The 25,866-nt window shown below is 43.2% G+C and overlaps 1 protein-coding gene across 1 annotated transcript in view; it reads right to left on the bottom strand.

Moving 5' to 3' along the window:
• Positions 1–25,866, bottom strand: part of ITFG1 (integrin alpha FG-GAP repeat containing 1) — a 235,946-nt gene that overhangs the window by 13,101 nt on the left and 196,979 nt on the right. The window contains exon 15 of the mRNA XM_029075684.2: positions 1,402–1,526. Coding sequence (XP_028931517.1) covers positions 1,402–1,526 — 125 coding nt within the window. The remainder of the gene's footprint in view (positions 1–1,401; positions 1,527–25,866) is intronic.

The following is a 25,866-nucleotide window of genomic DNA, read 5'->3' as shown; positions in this document are numbered from 1 at the left end:
GACTGATCATATGATGTCAGGAGATTCCTTCCACCTTCAGGTCTTTTATAAGACTCAATGACGGGTCGCTAGCCCGGGTCTGGATGCTTTTGTTTTAACCAATAGGCACCCAGGGCTCCTGAGAATTAAGAGCACTAGAAATTACAACTTTGTCCTACACACCCAGAGAAGGTGTCACTGAAGGTGAAATTTACCAGTGAGGACCTTATAATATTGTCCCTCACACTCAGAGAAAGCACTCACTCAGAGTTGCTAAATAAGTTCCAGAACTCAGATCTTTTGATGGTAGCAAATGTTTTTGTAAGATCTATGAAAACCATTTGGAGGTTTTAGTGCTGCTTGTGCTTTTCCTGAAATCTCGGGCCACAGAGATCATGTGCACTGTGCCACGCTATGGAGAAACCACACTGGCATTCTGGGAGGGTTTGGTCGACTGATATTCTTTAGTAGCTGATTCAAGAGTACTCTGGCTAGGATTCTGCCAGAAAAGGAGCATAATGAGAGAATATCTCCTACCCCAACTTGAGCCAGGCCCTTCCCCTCCCCTTTTTTTAAAAATGGTATTTGTTATTCCCTTACTGCCAGGCACTATACTAAGCTTTAGGGTATATACAAGATAATCAGGTTGGACATAGGTTCCACATGGGGCTCACAGTCTTCAATCCCCATTTTACAGACGAGGTAACTGAGGCCCAGAGAAGTTAGGTGACTTGCCCAAGGTCACGCAGCGGACAAGTGGTGGAGCTGGGATTTGAACCTAGGTCCTTCTGACTCCCAGGCCCATGCTCTATCGACCAGACCACACTCAGCATTCATGCATTTATACTCATCCTTACCACGTCCATATAGATAGCAACAGGTCTAAGATACTTATTGATCAATTAACGGTATTTCTACTCATGCTACTTATATTTGTTTATTCATCTAATTTACCTTCACACGTTTGTTTCTGGCATTGTTCTTCCTCTTGCTCCCTCTATTTTCAAATACCTGGTGTCTGCCTGCCTCTTCTATTAAATTGGGAGTTTGAGGGTATGGCAGAGGGTGACAACTGGGGAGTACTGGGAGAGGAATGAGGATAAGAACTGAGTGGTGGTGGGGGGAAAAGAGCTAATTGAGTGCTTCAAAACCAATGCCATTTCCTTTTGCTTCCTCTCCCAAGTGCTTCATGCAGTGCTCTGCATATAGTAGGTGCTCAATAAATACTGCTGATTGATTAATTTCCTCTCAATTTACTGCCTGACTTGACTATGTGTTCTGGATAGGATTACCACACTGCAGATTTTCAACTAATTATATTACCCTCCCCCTCCTCCAAAATAGATTACCTAAAGAAAAATCAGAATACTTTAGAAACAAAGTGCTGCCTGAGTAGTGCTAGAAAAATACCCTCAGGCTTACCTTCTCTCCTAACGGACGGGGAATACCGACGAACAGGTGATCAAGAAAATTTGCACTGCGGCCCAGACCCAGAACGTTGTACGGCAGCTGGAGAGCTAAGTGTGCTGACTGGCTGAGTTGACCAGCTGGAAGGAAAAGAAAGAGGTCACTTTGTACACCCTATCTCATACAATGAAAAGGGCATAGACGGTAGTGGGGGTAAAAAAGAGCGACGAGAAAAAATAAGATTAAACCGACTAAGTACCGTAACTGACTTTCCAGGTCAAAACACAGACTGGCATTTAATATGAAGAATGAAATGAAATCTCTTAAGTCATCATTATTATGAATTATTATTTATAGGGCATACACACTGGGGCAGCTACTGTCTGAGGTGTCGCGTAGAACGGAGGTGACAGGGCCCACTGCCTCTCCAAGAGATTATGCTAATCATCACTTTCTACAATATGTTCCATAACAATTTGAACCCACTGGACTGTGTTTTTGGTAATTGGCCTTCAAGGGGCTTATTCACACATGGCCAGGTTAGCTGCCTCTTTCTTATTCAGGGAACAAGGAAGAGACACAGCATTATGGAACTATTTCCACATCAGTGACCAGCGTAAGGAGTGCCAGAACCAGGAAACAACCCTGCACCAAAATAGTCTTCAGCGGATTCCAAATGAAAAGAACTAAATGAGGACACTCATCAATTGTCAGTTCACTCATTCATTCCTTCAATCGTATTTATTGAGCGCTTACTGTGTGCACAAGACTGTACTAAGCACTTGGGAGAGTACAACAGACAAATTCCTTGCCCATAATGAGCTCACAGTCTACAGGTGGAGATAGTTGTTAATATACATAAATAAATGACAGATATGTATATAAATGCTGTGGGGCTGGGAGGGGGGATGAATAAAGGGAGCGAGTCAGGGTGATGCAGAGGGAAGTAGGAGAAGAGGAAAGGGGAGTTTAGTCAGGGAAGACCTCTTGGAGGAAATGTGCCTTCAATAAGGGTTTGGGGGTGGGGTGGGAAAGTAACTGTTTGACTGTCGGATTTGAGGAGGGAGGCTGTTCCAGGCCAGAGGGAGGGCTTAGGCGAGGCGAGAGTACAACACCAAGTACTACCACAACAGAATCTCTTTATTATGAACTCCTTTATAACAAAGCCGCCATATTGTAAATCTTTTGGTTGGTCTTTGACCAAGGGGCTTCAAGGCCAGCCCACCCACCTGCTCCCTCACACCAACTTGCTCTCCCCCTCACTCTATACTACAACTAATGGTCTCTGCTTAGTGTAGGCACATTTCCTCACCAACCCCCATGCAATCAGTCAACAATATTTATTGAGTGTTTAAGGAGAGCACTGCGTTAAGCACTTGGGGGAATCCAATGGAATTAATAGAAATAATCCCAGCATTCAAGGAGTTTAAGTGACAGATTTAAGGATATGTCCATAAGGGCTATGGGAGGGACACATGGGTTTAGGTGACACTGAAGTGCTGGAGTGTTATATCGCTAGGAAATAGGGTGAGGAGATAGAGAGATCAATCAGGTAAGGCCTCCTGGAGTTGTAATTTTATAGGGGTTTTGAAGGTGGGGAGAGCAGTGGAGTGCTAGATGTGAAAGGGAAGGAAAGTCATAAGGGAATTGGGTGGGGCGGGGGGAGAGAGCTAATTGAGTGCCTCAAAACCAGCGGTCAAGAGTTTCTGTTTGACACTGAAGGATTTTGAGGAGTGGGAAGACACGCACAATACGATGTTTATGAAAAGTGATCCGGGCGGCCCAGTGAAGTATGGATCAGAGAGAGGATACAACTTTCTTGCTTCCTCCCATATGAAATAGCCTACTGTATTTGCTTCACCAAATCACATTCTTCCTTTCCTCCAAGGTATTACTAGAACCTATCTCCTGCATGAAGTATTCAATTAGTCAATCAATCAATAGTATTTATTGAATGCTTACTCTGTGCAAAGCATTATACTAAGCAATTGGGAGAGTACAGTATAACAGAGTTGGTAGACTAGAGGGACCTTATGGGCCAAAGCATTCCTAGATTAACTCCTCTACCCTCATTAACCCCAGTTTATAGGTATTTTTCTAATCAATATTTATACAAACCTATAATTTTATATTCTTGCACGTGTTCCTAATTGTAAATGAGTTTGTTTGTCTGTCTCCCTTAGTATATGATAAGCTCTGTAGGGCAAGAAGAGGGTCTTTTTCTTTTGTAATTTTCCTAAACATCTAGTAAAGCGTGCTGCATAAAGTAGATATCCAATTCATTCTGATGGTCTCTCCACTGCCTTGCATGATTTCCGGGGAAATCTGACTACAATTCATTTTTATAATCTTGGGCTTTTACTGCATTTTTACCTACACATCTTACAAGGACCACGGATTGCTACCATTTTAAGATGTTCAAACCCTTTAAGGAATCTCTACTGTCTCTACCAGAGTTAGCAACAGAGAGTAACAGTGCAGAGAGAGGGCCTTACCGAAAAGAAAAAAAAGAAAAAGACATGAAAGATTCTTTAAATCCCCATTACCACTGATTAGATGTTCTCCTCACCCTCCAAAAACATTACCAGACTTAAGAAAAACAAAACAGTTCTGTATAAGAGTGTGTGACAGTGTCTGGGCTTTGATCTGAAATCCTGTACAAGTGAATCCTGCTTAAGCTCTGGCCACCACGGAAATACCTAAAGCAACATGGCGTAGTGGATAGAGCAAGGGAAAGGTCATGGGTTCTAATCCTAGCTCTCCCCTTTGTCTGCTGTGTGACCCTAGGCAGGTCATTTCACTTCTCTGTGCATCAGTTACTTCATCTGTAAAATGGGGATTGAGACTGTGAACCCCACGTGGGACAGGGACTGTGTCCCAACTGATTTGCTTGGATCCAACCTAACCTTTAGTACAGTGCCTGGCACACAGTAAGTGCTTCACAAATACCACAATTATTATAAATACAATAATTTTTATAATTATATATATATATAATTAGTTATTTCCAATCACTATGCTTCTTGGGAGATTTTTTTTATAGCATTCACAATGAATAATTTTTTCTAATTTATTTTGGATGAATTAGTTTATCAATGAGACAATACCAATTTCCTGCTTTGCCTCCTCATTTGCCCAGTGAAGTTCACATGACAAACGTTGGCCATTCCGTAGTAGTAAACGTACCCATTACATTATTTGTCTAACTTCTATGCTCTGCTTTGAAAGGTGACCTTATCGTGATCTCCAGGTGAATGCTGTACCTAGCAGCACCACAGACTAGTCCACGCCCTACTCAAATAGACTGTGCTGTAAACCAAAATCCCAAATCAGGCAATGCGGCTGGACAGGGTGTGAATTACACTACAATAAATCACACCTTCTGTGTCCGGCAAGTGGCCGGAGGCTGAGTTTTGTCTATGCAACTAGGCATGAGTTATTCTGCCATAATTCAAGCTCAGCAATTTCTTTTAAACAAAAATAAAGAGAAAAATACATTCGTGCTTCCACAGGAGATGGGGAGTGAAGGGTGGGGGGAACCAAATAGCTGAAAGAAAAAAAAAAACTTTGATATTTTCTCTTTCATGTTTCCAATTTTCCCATAATTTTCACAGAGCTGATGTAGAATGGGCTTCAGGCCCCCTGCAGGGACTAGAGCCACAAGGAGCTTTCATTTTGACTTTCATTTACAATGGGTGTGCCTGCTAATCCTTTGGCTCTGTCCGGGCCTGTAAAAGAACCGGCCTCCCTCTGAAGAGGAAGTCAGGGGGAGACATTCAGTTAACCAAAGTTTTGTTCGCTTCAGAGGCTGCCTTCGGAAAAGAAAATAGTTTTGAGAAGAATTAGCTGGGCTTCAGAGAGGTGGTTTCTACTGAGGCTGGGGCAGCCCCATAGGAGCCTGATGGAGATTCCAATTAAAAGGAACGGGAAGGCCAACAAAGTGACCTGAGAGCAGAGTGAATAAAATGCTCCCCTGTCTACATCATTAGAAAGAGACCTGCCTGGCTGCTTTTCACTGGGGGCTTCTGACCACCAATACTATTTTGTCTGTGTTGGTTGTGCCTACAGAATCTGGGGGTATTGAGCACCATCAGTTATTTAAAGCCTGACCACTGGCTTTAATGCACTCAATCACCTTGCCTTCTCCTACCTCACCAGGCTACTCTCGTACTACAACCCAGCCCACACACTTCGCTCCTCTAAAAGCCAAGCTACGTACTATACCTCGATCTCATCCATCTCGCCGCTAACATCTTGCCGACGTCCTGCCTCTGGCCTGGAATGACCTTCCTCTTCATGTCCGACAGACAGTTACTCTCCCCACCTTCAAAACCTATTGAAGCCACAACTTCTCCATGAGGCCTTCCCTGCCTAGGCCCTTATTTCTTCTTTTCCCACTCCTTTCAGTGTCACCCAGCCCCACAGCACTTTTGTACTTATCTATAAGCTCTCTCTAGACTGTAAGCTTATTATGGGCAAGGAATGTGTCTGTTTATTGCTATACTGCACTCTCCCAAGCGTTTAGTACAGTGCTCTGCACGCAGTTAGCACTCAATAAATACGACCAAATGAATGAATATTTATTTATATTAATGACTGTCTATCCCTCTATAATGTGAGCTCGTTGTGGGCAGGGAATGTGTCAGCTATAGTGTTGTTTTGTACAATGCTCTGCAAGTACAGTGCTCTGCAAGTGAGTGTATGGAGGGTGTGTATGTGGCGAGGAAGGGGTAAAACAAGCCATCTTATTAAGGCAGAAATGGTGACTGTGCTAAGAAATGCTGAATGAAGCACCGTAACCTATTAATAGGAGGACTAAAGTATAGGGGGAACCTAAAAAGAGGTACAATAATGGAAAATATTTGGCTCTGCATAAAGAGCATAAATACAGGTTGCATACACTGACAGAAAAACTAGCGCTTAAGAAGGAAACGCATTCTTTTAAAGTCATTTTTGGTACAGAACTCCTTTTCAATTTTAGCCTGTCACTCAGGATGGAAAAATTATTGGCTTTTCCCTACACAGCTATATGCACTTAATAAGTCTTTTTAAGGGAGATAGTGTAGACTACTGGCTCCAGGCACAGCGAGGAGCCTTGGCCTTATTACCGGATCCCAGAAAATTCTCTATTAATATTAATAGAATCCAAAATAACTTATAATAACAATAGTTTTAATTAGGAGTGTTTCTAAACAGTGACCTATATTATTTTTTTTCTCTTAGCTCTGCTAGAAAAGCAGCATGGGACAGAAAGTGATAATGCATTACAAAAGTGATGGCTTTATCACTGGAATCTATTGCTGAAGTGTTTAGCTGTTTTCCTATATTTCTTTTTCATCTCTGCATAAAGAGCAGTCTAAATGCTAATAAGATGGGAAGAGGATATGACACCTTGTTGCCTGGGGCCAGTGGCAAAAGCGGGTAGGCACCCAAGCAAGAAGGAACTGAAGCACGCCTTATTATCTTCTAGACTGTGAGCCCGTTGTTGGGTAGGGACTGTCTCCATCTGTTGCCGAATTGTACTTTCCAAGCGCTTAGTACAGTGCTCTGCACTCAGTAAGAGCTCAATAAATACAACTGAGTGAATGAATGAATCCTGATCCCACTCACCTTCCACCACTTAGCCCACGTAATAATAAAAATAATAAATTGTGGTATGTGTTTACTGTGTGCCTGGCACTGAACTAAACGCCGGGGTGGATACAAGCAAATTGGGTTGGACACAGTCCCTGTTCCATGAGGGGCTCACAGTCTCAACCCCCATTTTACAGACAAGGTAACTGAGGCTCATTTGGTCCCTCTCCCAGATCTGCTCAAAGGCCAAGCAGCTGGGTTGCCATTTTTACCTTCTTCCAATCAATCATCAGTGGTACTTATTGAGTGTTATGTGCGCAGCACTGGACTTGGTGCTCGGGAGTACAATAGAACAGAGTTGGCAGACACATCCCCTGCCCACAACGAACTTACATGGCTGTGGATCATGTTTAGAGGGCTGTGTCCCAGCAGTGAGGATCTGTTATACAGGTGCTCAAAGCTTACTGATTTCCTACAGAAAACTGGAACCTAAGAATCGTGTCTTCTTACTCTGTTGTAGTTGGTCATTCAATCGTATTTATTGAGCACTTACTGTGTGCCGAGCATTGTACTATGTGCTTGGGAGAGTACAATACAACAATATAACAGACACATTCCCTACCCACAACATGCTTTCAGTCTAGAGGGGTAGACTAACATTAATATAAATTGTGGATATGTAATAATAATAATGTTGGTATTTGTTAAGCGCTTACTATGTGCAGAGCACTGTTCTAAGCGCTGGGGGAGATACAGGGTAATCATGTTGTCCCACGTGCGGCTCACAGTTAATCTCCATTATACAGTTGAGGTAACTGAGGCACAGAGAAGTTAAGTGACTTGCCCACAGTCACACAGCTGACCAGTGGCAGACCTGCAATTCGAACCCATGACCTCTGACTCCCAAACCTGGGCTCTTTCCACTGAGCCACGCTGCTTACATAAGTGCTTTGGGGATGAGAGACGGGGAGTAAATTGGCGTGACGGAGAAGGGGGGGGGGGAAGGAAATGAGGGCTTAGTAGGAAAGTACATGGCTTAGTTGTAAATAAAACTTCAGATTTCAGTATTCTTTGAAAAGATCTTTCGGTGTACCGTGTCAATAATCACTGTTGAGGTCTTTACCACGATTCAAAAAAAGGTATCCCCTTTTGATAACAAATCCATTATTTGACTTGGGTCTGCATATCCCCACGAGTGGAAACGAAGATGCCTCACTTCTAGAAGAGTAATTTCAGAGCTCAGAATGTGCCTGAGGTCCCTTAACAATAACCTTCTCAGTGTCTATAGCCTACAGTTTCTACAGTGTTTCTCTCCAAGTTTTTCTTTTCAGTACTTGGATGACAGAAAATAGGACAACTTGTACTGAAATAATACACATCACCATCAGTAATATTTTTTGAATTTGCATTTCACATAAAATATAAAAAAAAATTAGGGAAGCAGCATGGCGAAGTGGATAGAGCACGGAACTGGGAATCAGAAGGTCATGGGTGCTAAGTCCTGGCTCTGTATGACCTTGGGCAAGTCGTTTAACTTCTCTATGCCTCAGTTACTGCATCTGTAAAAAATGGGGATTAGGAATGTGAGCCCAGTGTGGCACAGGGACTGTGTCCAACCTGATTAACTTCTATCTACCCCGGGACTTAGAACAGTGCCTGACACATAGTAAGCATTTAACAAGTACCATAATTACTACTAATTATGATTGTATCAGACACTTTGGGGGATTCTACAATTGAGGAAATTACGAAAGACATACATAGCCCTATCCCAGGGACACTTAAAGGGGTGGAGGAGACAGGATCCACAAAAAAATTTAAGAAAAAAGTTTAATGCCAGGACCTTGAAATTTAAGATTGCAAAGAATAGATACATAGGCGAAAGAAAGGTAGAAATTTCTAAGAGAGCTGGACTGCACAGTGTAGCCAGAACTGTGGTGCATCTTTCCTTTGGCGACAGCAAAGAGCATAAATGAAAGAGAGGCAGAAGATGACAGACCAGTTGGAGGGAGTTTACAGGGGAAGACTTCCAATGTTTTCCATTAGAATATGCCTGTAAAGCTTGAAAACCTGAGATGAGCCAAACCCACCCATCTGCTCCTCTTTAGTACACCTGAAAGGGGATGAACCCAGAATTTGTCTGACACCTCATTTCTTTAACAACAACTATGGAAATAACATAAAAACGAAATCTGCAGCATTTTCAAAAATGAGTTTCTTCAGCTTAGAGGGCAAAGGCCATGCATCTGTTTTGTAAAAGGCTTCTTGTGGATCATTGTGGGCAGGGAACATGACTGCTAATTCTGTTGTATTGTGCTCTTCCAAGAGTTTAGTACAGTGCTCTGAACATAGTAAGTGCTCAATAAATACCACTGATTGACTGAAACTGTTCACATGTACTTGCTACTGATTCCAATTTAAAAGCTAGGCTCCTTTACAGATTTGCATTAGTGAGGAAAGCTGTCAGCAGTGACCTGAGAGGTCCCTATTTATAGTCTCATTCTGGGTTAATAGGTACACACCAGTTCCCCAGACAGGAAATATGGTATGAGGGCAAAGTAGGAGGCCTAAATTTATGCATCACTCCACACTGGTTTTCATTCCCAATACCTACGCTTCTGAGAGAATCCCCAAGAGGTGGTCTTATCCTGCTGCACCTTCCTGACCCACAGTCCAGAACTGGGATTCACAATATGAACTTCCTCAGGGAGAAGTCTGGAGAACAAAATTGCTTAAAAGGGCTGGAAAGAAGACACATGTTGGCTTGAAAAATCTAGTTGGGAGCGGCTCAGAAGCTGGAGCTGGGGGAGATTATTTTGTCTGGTGTGTGATTTTGGGACTGTTCATCAGCCTGGTAGATGTCACATGCCTCATGTTCCCTTACTTAACCACTCCATGGCAGGATCACCTGACTTTCAGAAGATAAAAAACTCAAACCCCAAAATATCTCCCATGTTTTTCATTAGCAACTTATCTTACCCCTCTTCACTAGGCAGGGACATAAGGAAGTTTAATAGCCATAGATCTCTTTTTAATTCCATTCCCTTATTTTTGCTTCTCTCCAATGTTCATTTGCTATATCTCCTATATTTAATAGTTGTGGTGCTTAAGGGCTTACTATGTGCCGAACACTGAGCTAAGTGCAGTAGAAAGTACAATATAATCAGATTAGGCAGTTTCTGTCCCACAAAGAGCTCTCAGTCTAAGGGAGAGGGAGAGTGGATATTTAATCCCCTTCTTACAGATGAGGAAATTGAGGCACAGAAAAGTTAGGTGACTTACCCAAGGTCACAGAGCTGGGATCAGAACCCAGGTTTCCTGACCTCCAGGCTTATACTCTATCTACTGGGGCCACTCTGCTTCTCACTTCTTCACATTTCTCCCTCATTTCCTACCCTCTCTGGCCACACACCTCTTTTGCCAATCTGGCCTACAAATCATTTCAATCAATGAATCAGTGGTATTTATGGAACACGTACTGTGTGCAGAGCACTGTACTAACTTTGTAAGAGTACAGTACAACAGACACATTCGCTGACCACAATGAGCTTAGAATCTACAGGGGGAGACAGACATGAATATAAATAAATTATGGATATGTACAAAGGTTTTGTGGGATTGAGGGAGGGGTGAATAAAGGATGCATTCATTCGATCGCATTTATTGAGCACTTACTGTGTGCAGAGCATTGTACTAAGAGCTTGGGAAAGTACAATACAACAGTAAACGGAAACATTCCCTGCCCACAACGAGCTTACAGTTTTTTTTGGGGGGGGGGCAGTGTGTAGATAGACATTAATATAAAAAAAAAATTACAGATATGTACATAAGTGCTATGGGGCTGGGAGGGAGGAAGAACAGAGGGATCAAATCCGGGCAACACAGAAACGAGTGGGAGAAGAGGAAAGCAGGGACTTAGACGGGGAAGGCCTCCTGGAGGAGATGTGCCTTCAATGAGGCTGTCAAGTGGGGAAGAGTTAACTGTCTGTCGGATTTGAGGAGGAAGGGCATTCCAGACCAGAGGCAGGATGAGGGTGAGGGGTCGACGATGAGGCAGACGAGATCGAGGCACAGTGAAAAGGTGAGCATTAGAGGACTGAAGGTATCCTGTACCTTCTACTGCACTTAGCACAGTGCTTGGCACACAGTAAGCCCTTAACAAGCACCACAACTATTAAATGTAGGAGATATAGCAAGTGAACATTGGAGAGAAGCAAAAATAAGGGAATGGAATTAAAAAGAGATCTATGGCTATTAAACTTCCTTGTGTCCCTGCCTAGTGAAGAAGGGTAAGATAAGTTGCTAATGAAAATCATGGGAGATATTTTGGGGTTTGAGTATTTTATCTTCTGAAAGTCAGGTGATCCTGCCTTGGAGTGGCAAAGTAAGGGAACATGAGGCATTAGTAGGAGAGTAGCAAGGTGAGGCAGGAGGGGGCAAAGTGATGGCCTGCTTTAAAGTCAGTGGTGAGGAGTTTTTGTCTGATGCAGAGGTGGAAATCCCAATACAAGAATATTTCATGTTGCCACTATGTCTAGAATAATCTCACAACTCAGTGGCCAGTTGACTACCACTCTTTCTTTCAGATTTTATCTAATTACTAGTTTATTTTGAGAAGACTTCTAGAAACCACCAATGATGAACTTGTTTTGTTGTCTGTCTCACCTTTCTAGGCTGTGAGCCCGTTGTTGGGTAGGGATTGTCTATCTGTTGCCGAACTGTACATTCATAAACGCTTAGTACAGCGCTCTGTAGACATTCATTCAATAGTATTTATTGAGCGCTTACTATGTGCCCAGCACTGTACTAAGCGCTTGGAATGTACAATTCGGTAACAGGTAGAGACAATCCCTGCCCATTGACACAGTAAGCGCTTAATAAATACGATTGAATGAATGAATAAGGGTAACATGATTAAAAACACTCTCTGGCTTCTCTTTGTTGTCACTGTTTCCTTGGGAGAGTTAGAACCATTCCCGAATAGGCTTCCCTGGTTTTAAAGTAGTATTTATTAAGAACTTACTATGTGCCTTGCAATGTTCTAAATACTGGTGTCGATAAAGTTAATCAGACCAGACCCAATCCCTGCCCCAAATGGAGCTCGTAATCAAAGAGGAAGGGAAAGTGGGTATTTTATTCCAATTTACAGCCGAGGAAACAGAGGCCCAGTTAGGTTAAGTGCCTTGTCCAAGGTCACACTGCAGGCCAGAGGCAAAGTTCAACCAAAACCTGGATGTCCTGACTCCCAGCCCAGTGCTCTTTCCACAGGGGCAGGCTAATTCTGTCTCCCCGATACACTGGCTTATGTGGATTAGAGACCTTCTGATTTTTTATACCCTTGAAGGCATCTTTGGAAACTCAATAAATGTTAAATAATACTTAATACCAAGTGGAGCAATAGCAAGGCTGCCTCAGTTCAGATATTATCCAAGAATGAAAAATCAGGCCTAATTCCCTCCAAGTCCATATATGTCTGGAATTTGTTGAAATGTTTTCACTAGAAATTTCACATGACTGAGTTAGGAATGGCCATCATAAAATTTGTATCGTAACTTCTGTTGCTAATACAGATTTCAAATCTGGCATGGTACTGAGTTGGCATTATCCAACTTTAACTTCACTGACACTGTCCTCTCCGGGTTCTCTTCCTATCTCTCTTGCTGCTCTTTTGTGGGCTCCTCCTCTGCCTCTCACACCTAACAGTGGGTGGCTCTCAAGGCTCAGTTCTGGGTCCCTTTCTCTTCTCTATCTACACCTACTCCCTTGGAGAACTCATAAACTCCCAGGGCTTTAACTTCTATCTCTATGTGGATGATTCCCAAATCTACATCTCCAGGCCTGATCTCTCTCCTTCTCCGCAGTCTCGCATTTCCTCCTGCTTTCTGGTCATCTCCACTTGGATGTCCCGCTGACACCTCAAACAATGCATCTGAAACAGAACGTCTTATCTTCCCACCTAAACCCTGTCCTCCCATCCCTGTACACAGCACCACTATCCTCCCTGTCTCAACAAGTCAGTAATCTTGACGTTATCTCCAATTTATCTCTTTCACTGAACCCACATATTCAGTCCGTCACCAAATCCTGTCAGTTCAACCAACACGACAGCGCTAAAATCCTCCCTTTCCACTCCATCCAAACTCCTACCACGTTAATCCAAGTACTTATCTTATTCCGCCTTGATTACTGCATCAGCCTCCTTGCTGAGCTCCCTGCCTCATCTCTCTCGCCACTCCAGTCCACACGTCACTCTGCTGCCCGGAGTGTTTCTACGAAACTATTCATTCAATATTTCCCCACTCCTCAAGATCCTCCAGTGGTTGCCCATCCACCCCTGATCAAACAAACTCCTTACCATGTTTTAAAGCCCTCCTACCTTACCTTCCTAACCTCCTACCTTAGCTCGCTGATTTCCTACTACACCCCACACACTTCACTCTTTTAATGCTAACCTACTCGCTGTACCTCCATCTTGTCTATCTCATTACTCATCTCTAGCCACATCCTGCCTCTGGCTTGGAACAGGCCTCCCTCTTCACATATGACAGAAGGATCTCTCTCCTCACCTTCAAAGCCTTATTAAAAGCACATCTCCAAAGAGACTTTCTCCGACTAAGCCCTCGTTTCCTCTTTTCCCACTCCCTTGTGAGTCATGCTTGCACTTGATTTTGCACTCTTATTCACACCCCCCCCCCCCCCAGCCCCACAGCACTTCTGCACAAATCCCTGATTTACTCATTTATATTAATGTCTGTATCCTTCTCCGGACTGAAAGCCTGTTGAAGGTAGGAAATGTGTCTACAAGCTCAGTTATACTGTACTCTCCCAAGCACTCGGTACAGCGCTCTGCACCCAGTAAGTGCTCACTAAATACAGCTAATTGGCACATTTTATCTGCTGCTCTCCATCATATCACACCACAGTTATTGGAGCTCTGCTTATATTGTGCAGCGCTGCTCAACGTCATCCATTTTATTCAATTTAGTTATTACACATCTTTAAAAGGATTGTTAATGCCGATACTATTTCCGATTCATAAAATTTCCTAGTAGTTGTCTAGATTAAGTTGTAGTAATGCAAGATTTTTCTCTAGTGGTGGACTACTTTATAATAATTCTCCTGTTCTCCCTGGGTTCGGTTAAATTTTCAAACTTGTCGTTCACCCGTTCTTCCATTTCCTACATGTCTGCACCCAGGCATGTCAGACCGGCATGTCAGATCGGCAGATAGGTTAGAACGAGATGATTTGGAGATCAAATATTTACTAATAGGTGCCATGGGTTTGCTAGGTGCTATTCAGAGGCCCTGCCCAACAAAGGAAAATGTTCTTGATCCGAACAGCAACAGAGTGGCTACAGTGCTGATACCTGGTCAATGTGACCATGAAAATGCAGAGTTTATAGCTAGAAAGTTTCTAAAATATTAAAAATAGTATGAGAATCCCTGAAGCAACAACAAAACATTATTTGTTAGCATTATACGTAAACTAAATTATATTTTCTTGAGGAGGGCTATAAGCACTTTACATCCACAATTCAGTACTTTTCTTGAGGAGGGTTATGAGCACTTTATAGCCAATATTTCTTGGTGATAGGTGAAGATTTTCCCCTGGGAAGAGAGGCTCCATGACTTGCCTACAATGAAAAAGCTCTTTGGGCACCCAGTCTGAACAAGGTCCTATATTTTTTTACTCTCATTCCATTGGTCTAATGAAATAAAATATGTTCTGCACAGAACAGCGTTAGAGTAGTTATCCCAGCTAGGCTGTGTATGCATGTCCCTCTAAAGTGATTTCAAGTGCCTCCCTGAAAAGGACCCGGAGGGCAACTTCTGCAGACACTCGTGAGCCCAAAATGTCCCATGGACACTTGCAGCAGAGATTGTCCCTTGATCTGAACTATGGGGATTAACTGGCCAAGGTTAGTCTGAAGTCACTACTTAAACACCCTCTGCTTCTTTGGCCTGGCTCTCCTGAGCCTCTCTCCCATTGTATTTGTCCCAAAGTGTATTTGTTGGCCATCCGCTTGGTAGTACAGTGCTCTGCCCACAGAAAGCGCTCAATAAATACACTGACTGATTACCGGATCCACACCTTGAATTTGCTTCCCCTTTTGATTTTGGTCCATTTTGCATGTCTATTGGGTGTATTATGTTTGGGATTGTTTTGGGTTTTGTTATTGGTCACTGGGCGTACCTTTGTTCAATCTGTACCTTTTTCTGCTACTCCTTTGCATTGGGTCATTTTTAAATACCCTTAAAAAAAGGTTCTAGCAGGAGGGTTGCGGGGAAGGGAGGAGACACAAAGAACTACAATAGCCTTGGGGCAAAGTGTTTTCTCCACTTGCAGAATATTACTGGAACATAATGGTAGGAGACTGGCTCAACTTACAATAGTGGGGAAGCTTGACCCCTGTTAGGTGTGGGACTGAGCTCTCCTGAGGTAGAAGCTTGGAGGATGCTGTCGGTTTGGGGGATTTCTGTGTTTTCTGGGTCTGCCGGTTTGTTCCCGAGACCGGCTTGCCACAACTGTTTTGTAAGGATAGTTAATGCACACTGCTGAAACCCTGCAGTCAATTGGGGATGGGAGAGTTCCTTTTTCCCCTTACCTGAAGTCTTCTTGACTTGATGGGGCTGCCTAGGTTCTCATTTGTGTGTCTGTCTCTCTCATTCTCCCTCCCTCATATTTTCTCTCTTTCTCTCATTTCCCCACCCCACACATACTCATCTTCACTGACTCAGTCATCCATATTCACGATCACTCAGCCATCCACAAGCCCACATTTAATTGCTCAGATATATGCGAACAAATACTCCCTGGAGCCAATGTCCAAAGCAGAGCGGTAAAAAATAAGGAGAAATTAGCATTGCAAATGATCCCACCCCCTTCCCACAGGAAGTGGGGTTGGAATTGCTGTGGCAGCAGATGTGGAAAAGAAGGGAAGGCCAAACCATTGGGTTACCTTCTCCAGGCACTTCTTGGGGAGGTGGGTGGGGGTTTCAACTGGGCTGTGACACTCAAAAGAGTAGGTAGGGCAGAGGACTTAGTCTGGACAGCAAGCCCTATTCCAGACATTATCCTCTTTGGGCAAGGAAAGGAGTACACGCCTCTGAATCAACTCTGGTTCTTGGGCATTTGAACACCAGGATGAACCATGTAAAGGGTGACTCTGTTCCATTGGTTCACCAAGCCAATGACCCAATCGATTTGGGATTTCCTTATCTTTCCAGTGATCACCGAAAGAGATCTGAATATGCCGCTGTTCAAAACTGAGATTTGTTTCATGAACCAAGTATTAAAATTTCAATAGCCCATTATATAACGCCTGTCACGTTCACATAGGGCAAATGGAGAAACTTGTGCCTCATCACAATTATTCTGTAGTTATACAGATTTTCTGCTAAGAACCAGAGTTGAAAATTAACTGCAACTAAATAATTCAACCATGAATGTGAAAAGTCATTTGAATTTGCCCAGTTCCCAGGCAGAGCAGAGATGTATGTTCATTACGGTGAAATTTTAGTTTCCCTCTTGAGAGTTGTTTTGTTTACTTTTCATATATTGTAAATTCTAAGGAATCATACATTTATTAGATTACTTATTGATTTCTCTACCCTGCAAAGCCAGATAATGAAAATGCAAAGACCTGAAAAATTAAACAGATTCATGCTCTTAATCACTACTTTTTTTTAAAAAAGGGTACTTGTTAAGCGCTTAATATGTGCCAGGCACTGTACTAAGCACTGGGGTAGATGCACACCAATCAGACTGGACACAGCCCATGTCCCACATGAGATTCATGGTCTTAATACCCATTTTACAGGTGAGATAACTGAAGCCCAGAGAAGTTAAGTGACTTGCCAAAGGCCATAAAGCAGACATGTGGAGGAGCCAGGTTTAGAACCCAGGTCCCCTGCCTTCCAGACCCATGCTTTATCCACTAGGCCACACTGCTTCCCTTTCTTTGACCAAATGTGGTTTGTTAAACTCTATCATGACAGCTAAGAAACTGCCCACTAAATAAAATATAAATCAAATTATTTTGATGTTTTAGATGAATGCTGTATCACACTGGGCAGTCTGCATTTAACAGAAAAACTGGAAGCTAATTTACGGCAGGGATTGTTTCCTGCATCTATTGTACTTTTCCAAGAGCTTAGTATAGTATTTTGATAATTAATAATTGTTGTGCTATTTGTTAAGCACTTACTATGTGCCAAGCACTGCACTAAGCACTGGGGTAGACGCAAGATAATTGTGTTGGACACAGTTCCTGTTTCACATGGGACTCACAATCTAAATAGGCAAGAGAAGAAGTATCGAACCCCATTTTACAGGAACCTGAGGCCCAGGGAAACTAATAATAATAATAATAATAATGTTGGTATTTGTTAAGCGCTTACTATGTGCCGAGCACTGTTCTAAGCGCTGGGGTAGACACAAGGGAATCAGGTTGTCCCACGTGGGGCTCACAGTCTTAATCCCCATTTTACAGATGAGGTAACTGAGGCACCGAGAAGTTAAGTGACTTGCCCAAAGTCACAGAGCTGACAAGTGGCCGAGCCGGGATTCGAACCCGTGACCTCTGACTCCAAAGCTCGTGCTCTTTCCACTGAGCTACGCTGCTTATAAGTGTCTTGCTCAATGTCACCTATTTCCCCAAGAAATAATAATTTATCTGAATGTGATGGAAGGAGGAACTCTGCGGGAAGCTGCGTGGCCGAATTAATAAAGCATAGGCCTGAGAGCCAGAGGACCTAGGCTTTAATCCTGGTTCCACCACTTGATTGCTGTCTGATGTTAGGCAAGTCGCTTTACCTCTCTGGGCCCCATTTTCCACACCTGTAAAATGGAGATTCAAGACCAGTTCCTCCTCCTACTTGTCTGTGAGCTCACTGTCGGGGAGGGAATGTGTTCCACCTGATTAACTTATATATACCCCAGTGTTTAGAACAATGCTTGACACATACGAAGCGCTAAACAAATACCATTAAAAAAAAAACATGCTTTCTTCATCCTCTGACACTTTCAAGATTTACAATTTTTCTGTTTCCAATTCCCTCTTTCACATTCTCTTTTTCTTTTGGGCCATTTCCCTATTTTATTTTGTCTTGGGCAATCAATCAACTGCATTTTTTGAGCACTTAAGTGTGCAGAGCACTGAACAGATAGGGGGATTTCCTAGAGCATAGTATATGAACACCCATGCTGTGGGGCCAGGGTGAGTATCCAAATCTTTGGGTGCTACACGGCCAAGTGTACAGTTGACGGTGAGGGAAGGGCAGGTCAGGGAAATGAGGGCTTAGTTGGGGAAGGCCCCTTGGAGAAGATGTGATTTTAGGAGGATTTTGAGAGTGGCGGTGTTTCTGACATGAAGGGGAAGGAGTTCCAGGCCAAGGGAGGAAGCTGGCGGGAGAACAGACAAGACTGAAGTACAGGGAGTAGGTTGACATTAGAGGAGCAAAGTGTGCGGAATGGGTTGAACTAGTACTCTCTCGTGGCACTGACAAAGCCTCACCTTTCTCAGGATCACCTTTGAAGAGATCCTTCCTATTAGGATATCTCTTTCCCTTAGAGCAGAACTTTTCCTCTCCTCTGACTCCCAAGCTTGGTTCTCTAAAGAAATTACAGCCAGGAGACTGATTTTCCCCAGCATTTCAGAAAATTCCATTCCATCATCTCACTATGTTCTCTAGTTCATTTTGAAATTCTCTCTGTTTGGGGCTGTCAATAGTCTCGTTTGAGAAAGCAACACGAAATGCATCCATTTAACCATTTTCAGGGCAAAAATTTGGTCCCCCTCAGAAATGCCTTTAAATACAGGGCTTGTCTCAAATCTGGCCCTCCAATCAATGGCAATTATTGAGCATTTACTGTGTGCTCATTGTGGGCAGGAAACATGTCTACCAAGTTTATTATACTATTCTCTCCCAATCTCTTAATACAGTGCTCTGTACAGTTAAGTGCTCGATTAATAGGGTCGATTGATTGTAGAGCATTATAATCAGTGCTTGGGAAAGTATAATACAGTAGGGTTGGAAGACGGGATAGCTGCCCATATGGAGCTTACGGCGTAGGGGGGAGAAAGACATTAAAATAAATTAGGATATGCACATAAGTGCTGTGGGACTGAGGATGGGGTGAATATCAATTGCTTAAAGGGTACGGATCAGAAAGCACTGCTAGCAACACAGTGGTGAGGGCGAACTGGGGAAGTAAGGAAATAAATCTTGGGGAAGATTCATTTGTTCATTCGATTGTAGTTAGGAGATGGGTTTTTATGACTGCTTTGAAGATGTGCAGAGTGGTGGCCTTTTTGGTTATGGAGGAGGGAGTTCCAGGCCAGCGGGAGGATGTGGGCAAGGGGTCAGTGGTGAAATAGATGAAATCGGGCTACCGTGAGAAGGCTGGAGCTAGAGGAGTGATGTGTGTGGGCTGGACTGTAATAGGAAATCAGGGCTGGACTGTAATAGGAAATCAGCGAGGTAAGGTAGGAGCGGGGAGAGCTGATTGAGTACCTTCAAGCCAATGGTACGGAGTTTCTGTCTGATGAAGATGGTAATTGCTGTTTCATGAAGTGCAGAGCTATCATGGATCCTAAGCAATTGTTGCCTGGGGAGTGGTAAACCTCTTTCCAACATTCCTGGATAGAGCCAATATTGGTGGGGGAAGAATGGCCATTTCCCACAGTTTATTCTTACATTTTGTACTTGATTCTCAGGACCGGGGTTCTGGAGAAAATTCCCAATTTAACTTTACAAACAAACTGTAGAAAACATTGGCCCCCACCTCCACCATCCAGAGTTCACTGCTCCCTGGGGATGCTCCCAGGGAAATCAATGGGCCAAGCCTTCTTTACATGCTTTAGGTAGCAGATTCAGCCTAAGAACTTCCTCAGTTTCCGATATGTCTTGAAATAAACTGCTAAGTAATAGGCTTGTTACACACAATGCAATTTACAAATTCCTTTTTAAAAGGAATTTGAAAAACAGTAAAAAAATAAAACCTAACCGCCCCACTTGGCTTGAAGTACTGTAATATCTGATTTTGATTAAAGTAATAATTTATCTTTGAATTTCCTCCTTTAGTAGAGGGCAATATATAATTACAAACAGCATCACTCTACTATCTATAAAGTTAAATTGGATTTGAGTTCAGAGTGGTCAGGTTGGAGAAGCAGCGTGGCTCAGTGGAAAGAGCATGGGCTTTGGAGTCAGGGCTCATGAGTTCGAATCCCAGCTCTGCCACTTGCCAGCTGTGTGACTGTGGGCAAGTCACTTAACTTCTCTGTGCCTCAGTTCCCTCATCTGTAAAATGGGGATTAAGACTGTGAGCCCCATGTGGGACAACCTGATTCCCCTATGTCTACCCCAGCGCTTAGAACAGTGCTCGGCACATAGTAAGCACTTAACAAATACCAACATTATTAAATCCACTCACATTTGCCATAATTTAGTGGTTAGATTCAGAAACTGTTGGATTAATACCAAAAGCATTAGTAAGTAACAGTTTGGCATTATTACTATTATATTTTTTAAGTGTTTACTATGTGTCAAACACTTGTCTAAGCGCTGGGGTACATACAAGTCCAATCAAGTTGGTTTCAGTCCCTGTCCCTCATGGGGCTCACCATCTAAGTAGGGGGGAGAACAGGTATTTAATCCCCATTTTACAGTTGCGGGAACCGAGGCACATTGAAGTTACATGACTTGCCCAAGGTCACAAAGCAAGCAGCTGGGAGAGCTGGGTTTAAGACCCAGATTCTCTGATTCCCAAGCACCTTGGATTTGGACCTTTTATTCACCCTTCCCTCAGCCTCCACAGCACTTATGTACATAAGCTCACTGTGGGAGGGGGACACGTCTACCAAGTCTGTTATACTGTACTCTCCCAAGTAGTTAGTACAGTGCTCCACACACAGTAAGTGCTGAATACAATTGATTGACTGATTAGGGTAGAATGGGCATTGAATCCCCACTTAACAGATGGGGAAACTGGGGCATAGAGAAGGTAAAAGACTTGCCCAAGGTGACAGAGCAGGCAACTGGCAGAGCAGGAATCAGAACCCAGGTCCTTGGACTCCCCAGCCCAAACTCATTCCACTAGGCCGAGCTGCTCATCAGATAGCATAGGAAAGAAAAGATGGTTACATAGCTCTTCCTTTTTATTAGGTTCAAAACATTTCATTTACACACCCTTCTAGAGCTAAAATCACACCACGCACACCCTCTTCTTTATCCTAATCTCATTGGTGACAGACCCAGGCTAATTCTTCACAGTTTCCCGGTAAGTAATCTCGGGGTAAATGACTCGTCGGAGGTCATGCCAGCAAGCCTTCACCTCTAGAGCAGGAACTAGAACCCAGATCTAAATCTTCGTATTCTCCCTCCAGTGCTCTTGCTGCTTGACTTCACTGCCTCATTTCAAGACAAACACATTAAGAGAAGTAATGGAAAGCACCCACGGGGTAAGCTATTAGCTCTCTCTGCAAAGATGAGTCATTCATAGTCTGAAAGCCACGTCCAAACAACAGTGTCGCCCGTCAATGACGACTATAACTCCTCCTGGCATGTTTAGAGTCTGAAGACTTCGAAAAAAGTCTTAAGGTCCATACAGTGCATCCCCAGAGGCCATCTCACTTTCTTAAGTTCCTGTGGATCGATTTTAAATGTCTGGAGAAATGGCAAAGAATCACTGCCCTGGGAAAATTAAAAGGATGGCCTCATCATCCAAAATACTGCGTTGAGATCTAGCCAAATTTTTTCTCTCTCGGCCTTTTTATATCTTACTAAATTATTCTTTTTGCATATTGAAATCTCTTCTTAATTCAGCAATGCAAATGAAACCCTTTTCTCCAAACCCACCCTAAAAAAAAAAAATCACAGGATTGCTCTCTCTGGCCTTCAGCTGACCCATATGTTCCAGAGCAGGAGAGAGGAGGCAGAGGATTGAACCCTGGGGAGTGTTGCAGATGCTTGCTTAACCTCTGAAGTGCCAAATATGTCAGGAAAACAGAGCCAGATTTTTAGTCTTATCTCACTCTGGAGAGATTCCCAATGTAGACAAGAAAATAAAAATAAAGCAAACTCCCAACTGAACTGCAATAAGGAAAAAATAAAATCAAATTTTAGGATAAAACCCCAAGCAGCAAGGGAGAAGGACTTCAGCTTTTTGGAAGCTCCTACACAATCCCTTGCCCCTTTTCTTTGAATTGTGTGTCACAAAAATCCTAGGTGGCAATGCAAGTGACGGAGTCCTGTGACAGTTCAGTTTAAATTCAGTCTGAGTGCTCAATCTTCTACAACCAGAGTACAAAAAAGAGCTTCCTGCCTCTATCACGCGTGAAGCTGGACAGTAGAGAAGCTGGTTACACCCTGAAGGCCAGACAGCAAGGCCCAAACAGTGTGATTATTTCAAGGATCCCCCTGCCCTGCTATGCTTCACTAAAATCAGTTCAATGCTGTGAAAGGTGCTGCAAATTACAATTAAAAGTAATGTTTTCCATTTTCCCCTTGTACAATATCCATAAGCTACAAGGTCCAGTTCTGCATCTCTAGCGCAATCATGAATTGCTATGCACATTGATTTAAATAGCTTTCCCAAAGAAGAAACACAAAATTATTTACAAACCAAACATACCCATTTTACCTGGTCATCAATCTTATCTAGAGAACCTCAAGTTTAGGAACTTTGCAAACTGCAAATTGTCCAAAATGCCAAGAGAGATCATGAAGTCCAAAACCAGAATGTCTGGGAGATTCAGGTAAAGTGTAAAAATTACTATCTGATTTAGCTGGTTAACTGGTCAGCTTGGGCTCATCCTGTATCTCCCACGCTCAAACTGGGCTCAGTTCACTCATTCAATCATATTTACTGAGCGCTTATGGTGTGCAGAGCACTTATTAAGCTCAGTCTAGGACCCTTTCTATTCTCCATACTCACCTGCTCCCTTGGAAAACTCATAAACCCCCATGGCTTCAATTCATTCCCAAATCTACCTCTCCAGCCCTGATTTCTCTCCTCTGCCATCTCGCAATTCCTCATGCCTTCAGGACATGTCTATTTGGATTTGATGCTGACATCTCAAAATTATGTGTCCAAAATGGAAATCCTCATTTTCCCACCAAAACCTTGTCCTCCTCCAGACTTTTCCCATCGCTGTAGGCCACACCACCATCCTCCCTGTTTCACAAGGAAGCAGCCTGCCTTGATGGATAGAGCACGGGCCCGGGCGTCAGAATGACCTGGGTTCTAATCCCGACTCTGCCACATGCCTGCTTAAAACTCACCTCCTCGAAGACGCCTTCCCAGACTGAGCTCCCCTTCTCCCTCTACCGCCCCCCCTTCACCTCTCTGCAGCTTAACCCTCTTTTCCCTCCATTTCCCTCTGCTCCTCCCCCTCTCCCTTCCCATCCCCTCAGCACTGTACTCATCCGCTCAACTGCATATATTTTCATTACCCTATTTATTTTGTTAATGAAATGTACATCGCCTTGATTCTATTTAGTTGCCATTGTTTTTATGAGATGTTCTTCCCCTCGACTCTATTTATCGCCATCGTTCTCGTCTGTCTGTCTCCCCCGATTAGACCGTAAGCCCATCAAACGGCAGGGACCGTCTCTATCTGTTGCCGACTTGTTCATTCCAAGCGCTTAGTACAGTGCTCTGCACATAGTAAGTGCTCAATAAATACTACTGAATGAATTAAGCGCTCAATAAATACTATTGAATGAATTGAATGAATGAATGAACATGCCTGCTGTGTGACCTTGGGCAAGTCACTTAACTTCTCTAGGCCTTTGTTACCTCATCTATAAAATGGGGATTAAGAGTGTGAGCCCCATGTGGGACAGGGACTGTGTCCAATCTGATTAATTTGTATCTACCCCAGGACTTAGAACAGTGCTTGGCATAGTAAATGTTTAATGAGTATCGTAATTAATATTATTATCACTATTATTATTACAAGGCCATAACCTTGATGTTATCCTCAACTCAACTCTTTCATACCACCCACATATTAAATCTGTCACGAAATCCTGTCGGTTCAACCTTCACAACACTGTTAAAATCTGCCCTTTCCTCTCCATTCAAACGGATATGAAATTAACCCAATCCAATCCTGCTCTGAGTACTGCATCAGCCTCCTTGCTGACCTCCCTGCCTCCTGTCTCTCTCCACTCTAGTCCTTACTTCTCTCTACTGCCTGGATTACTTTTCTAAAAAATCTTCAGTCCATATTTCCCCATTCCTCAAGAACCTCCAGTGGTTGCCCATCCAACTCTGCATCAAACAGAAACTCCTTCCATCAGCTTTAAAGCACTCAATCACTTTGCCCCCCACCTTTCCTTACCTCCCCAGCCCACACACTTCGCTCCTCTAGTGCCAACCTATTCACTGTACCTCTGTCTTGTCTATCTCATCCACCTCCTGCCCCTGGCCTGGAATGCCCTCCCTCTTTATATCTGACAAGTGATCATTCTCCCCACTTTCAAAATCTAATTAAAAGCACATCTCCTCCAAGAGGCCTTCTCCGACTAAACCCTCACTTCTTCTTCTCCCACTCCCTTCTGCGCCACCCTACACTTGGATTTTCTCCCTTTATTCACCCCTCCCTCAGTCCCACAACACTTATGTACATATCTGTAATTTATTTATATTAAGGGCTGTCTTCCACTCTAAACTGTAAGCTTGTTGTGGGCAGGGAAAGTGTCTACCATCTCTGTTATACTGAACTCTCTCAAGCACTTTGTACAGTCCTTTGCACACAGTAAGTATTCCACAAATATGATGGATTGAATGACTGATTAAAAATTGACTAATCCAAACTGAAATGGGATTCTGGAGATGGAGAATTTAATTTAGCTAACGGTGACCAGTAGCAATGGAACAGTTCAGTACCCCTTCCATTCCTTTTAGGGCAGTTGCTGAAAAGCTGAATCAGGAGAATGTCACCTCTCAGCTCATCATTATCTTAGAAGAGTTCATGGCTGCGGCCTAGAAGGACCGCGAAATGGCTAAAACTGCTGGACAGATAGCTGCTTTGAAGCATCAGATCATCCTGATGACGTAAATGGAGAATCTCAAAACAATGGAGAACTTGCTTCCCGTCACTTCTACGGTGTTGGGACGGGTGTCAAACGGCTAAGGCGTGAAACACACAGCCAACTGCAGACCAAGCGTAACGAAGCTAAAACTAGTTTTTTGTTCAGGGCTTAAAATTGCTTTCAGCCTAGGATGTTTCTTCTTCGCTGCTGTAGATTTGTGAACAGGAGGATGGCAGAGCTGATGCCAAGAAGACCTGTCTCCTCCTGCTAGCTCCAAACCACCATTTAATCATTCTATAATTTTTATTGAGTACCTACTGTGTGCCAAGCTCTGTATTAATTTTGGAGAAAAAACATAAGGATGAGAATTAGTCATGGTCTCTAGTCCAAGGACCTCACAACCTAAGCGAGAGAGTGGGAAACACACAAGCAAGTGCTTAGTACAGTGCTCTGCACACAGTGCCCAATACATACGACTGAATGAATGAACTGAATGAAGGAAATAGTTCTGGTTCTGCCACTTGCCTGCTGGGTGACTTTGTGGCAAATTAATTCTTTGCGCCTCAGTTTGTTCATGTGTAAAAAAGAGATAAAACACATGTTTGCCTTCCCTCTTGGACTGTGGTCTGATTTTCTTGTACCTAACCCTAATATTCATCATTTGCTCTATTTCAGAAAAGCTTTATCAAAGCTCTGGCAAGTGTGCCAAAATGTCCATCGAATAAAGTTTGATTTTGGTGTCATTTTTCTTCCCTGGACATTGCTAAAATTTAAAAATCTGTCTTTTTTTTAACAGTTGATGAGACGGCTAGCATTTATGGTGTAATTCTAATCTACTGGGTAGAACACTGCCCCAAGGTT

Source organism: Ornithorhynchus anatinus, chromosome 11 (genome assembly GCF_004115215.2).
Source record: "Ornithorhynchus anatinus isolate Pmale09 chromosome 11, mOrnAna1.pri.v4, whole genome shotgun sequence".
NCBI lineage: Eukaryota > Metazoa > Chordata > Mammalia > Monotremata > Ornithorhynchidae > Ornithorhynchus > Ornithorhynchus anatinus.
The sequence above is the reverse complement of the archived record's forward strand: the minus strand, read 5'-3'. Positions and strand labels throughout refer to the sequence as shown.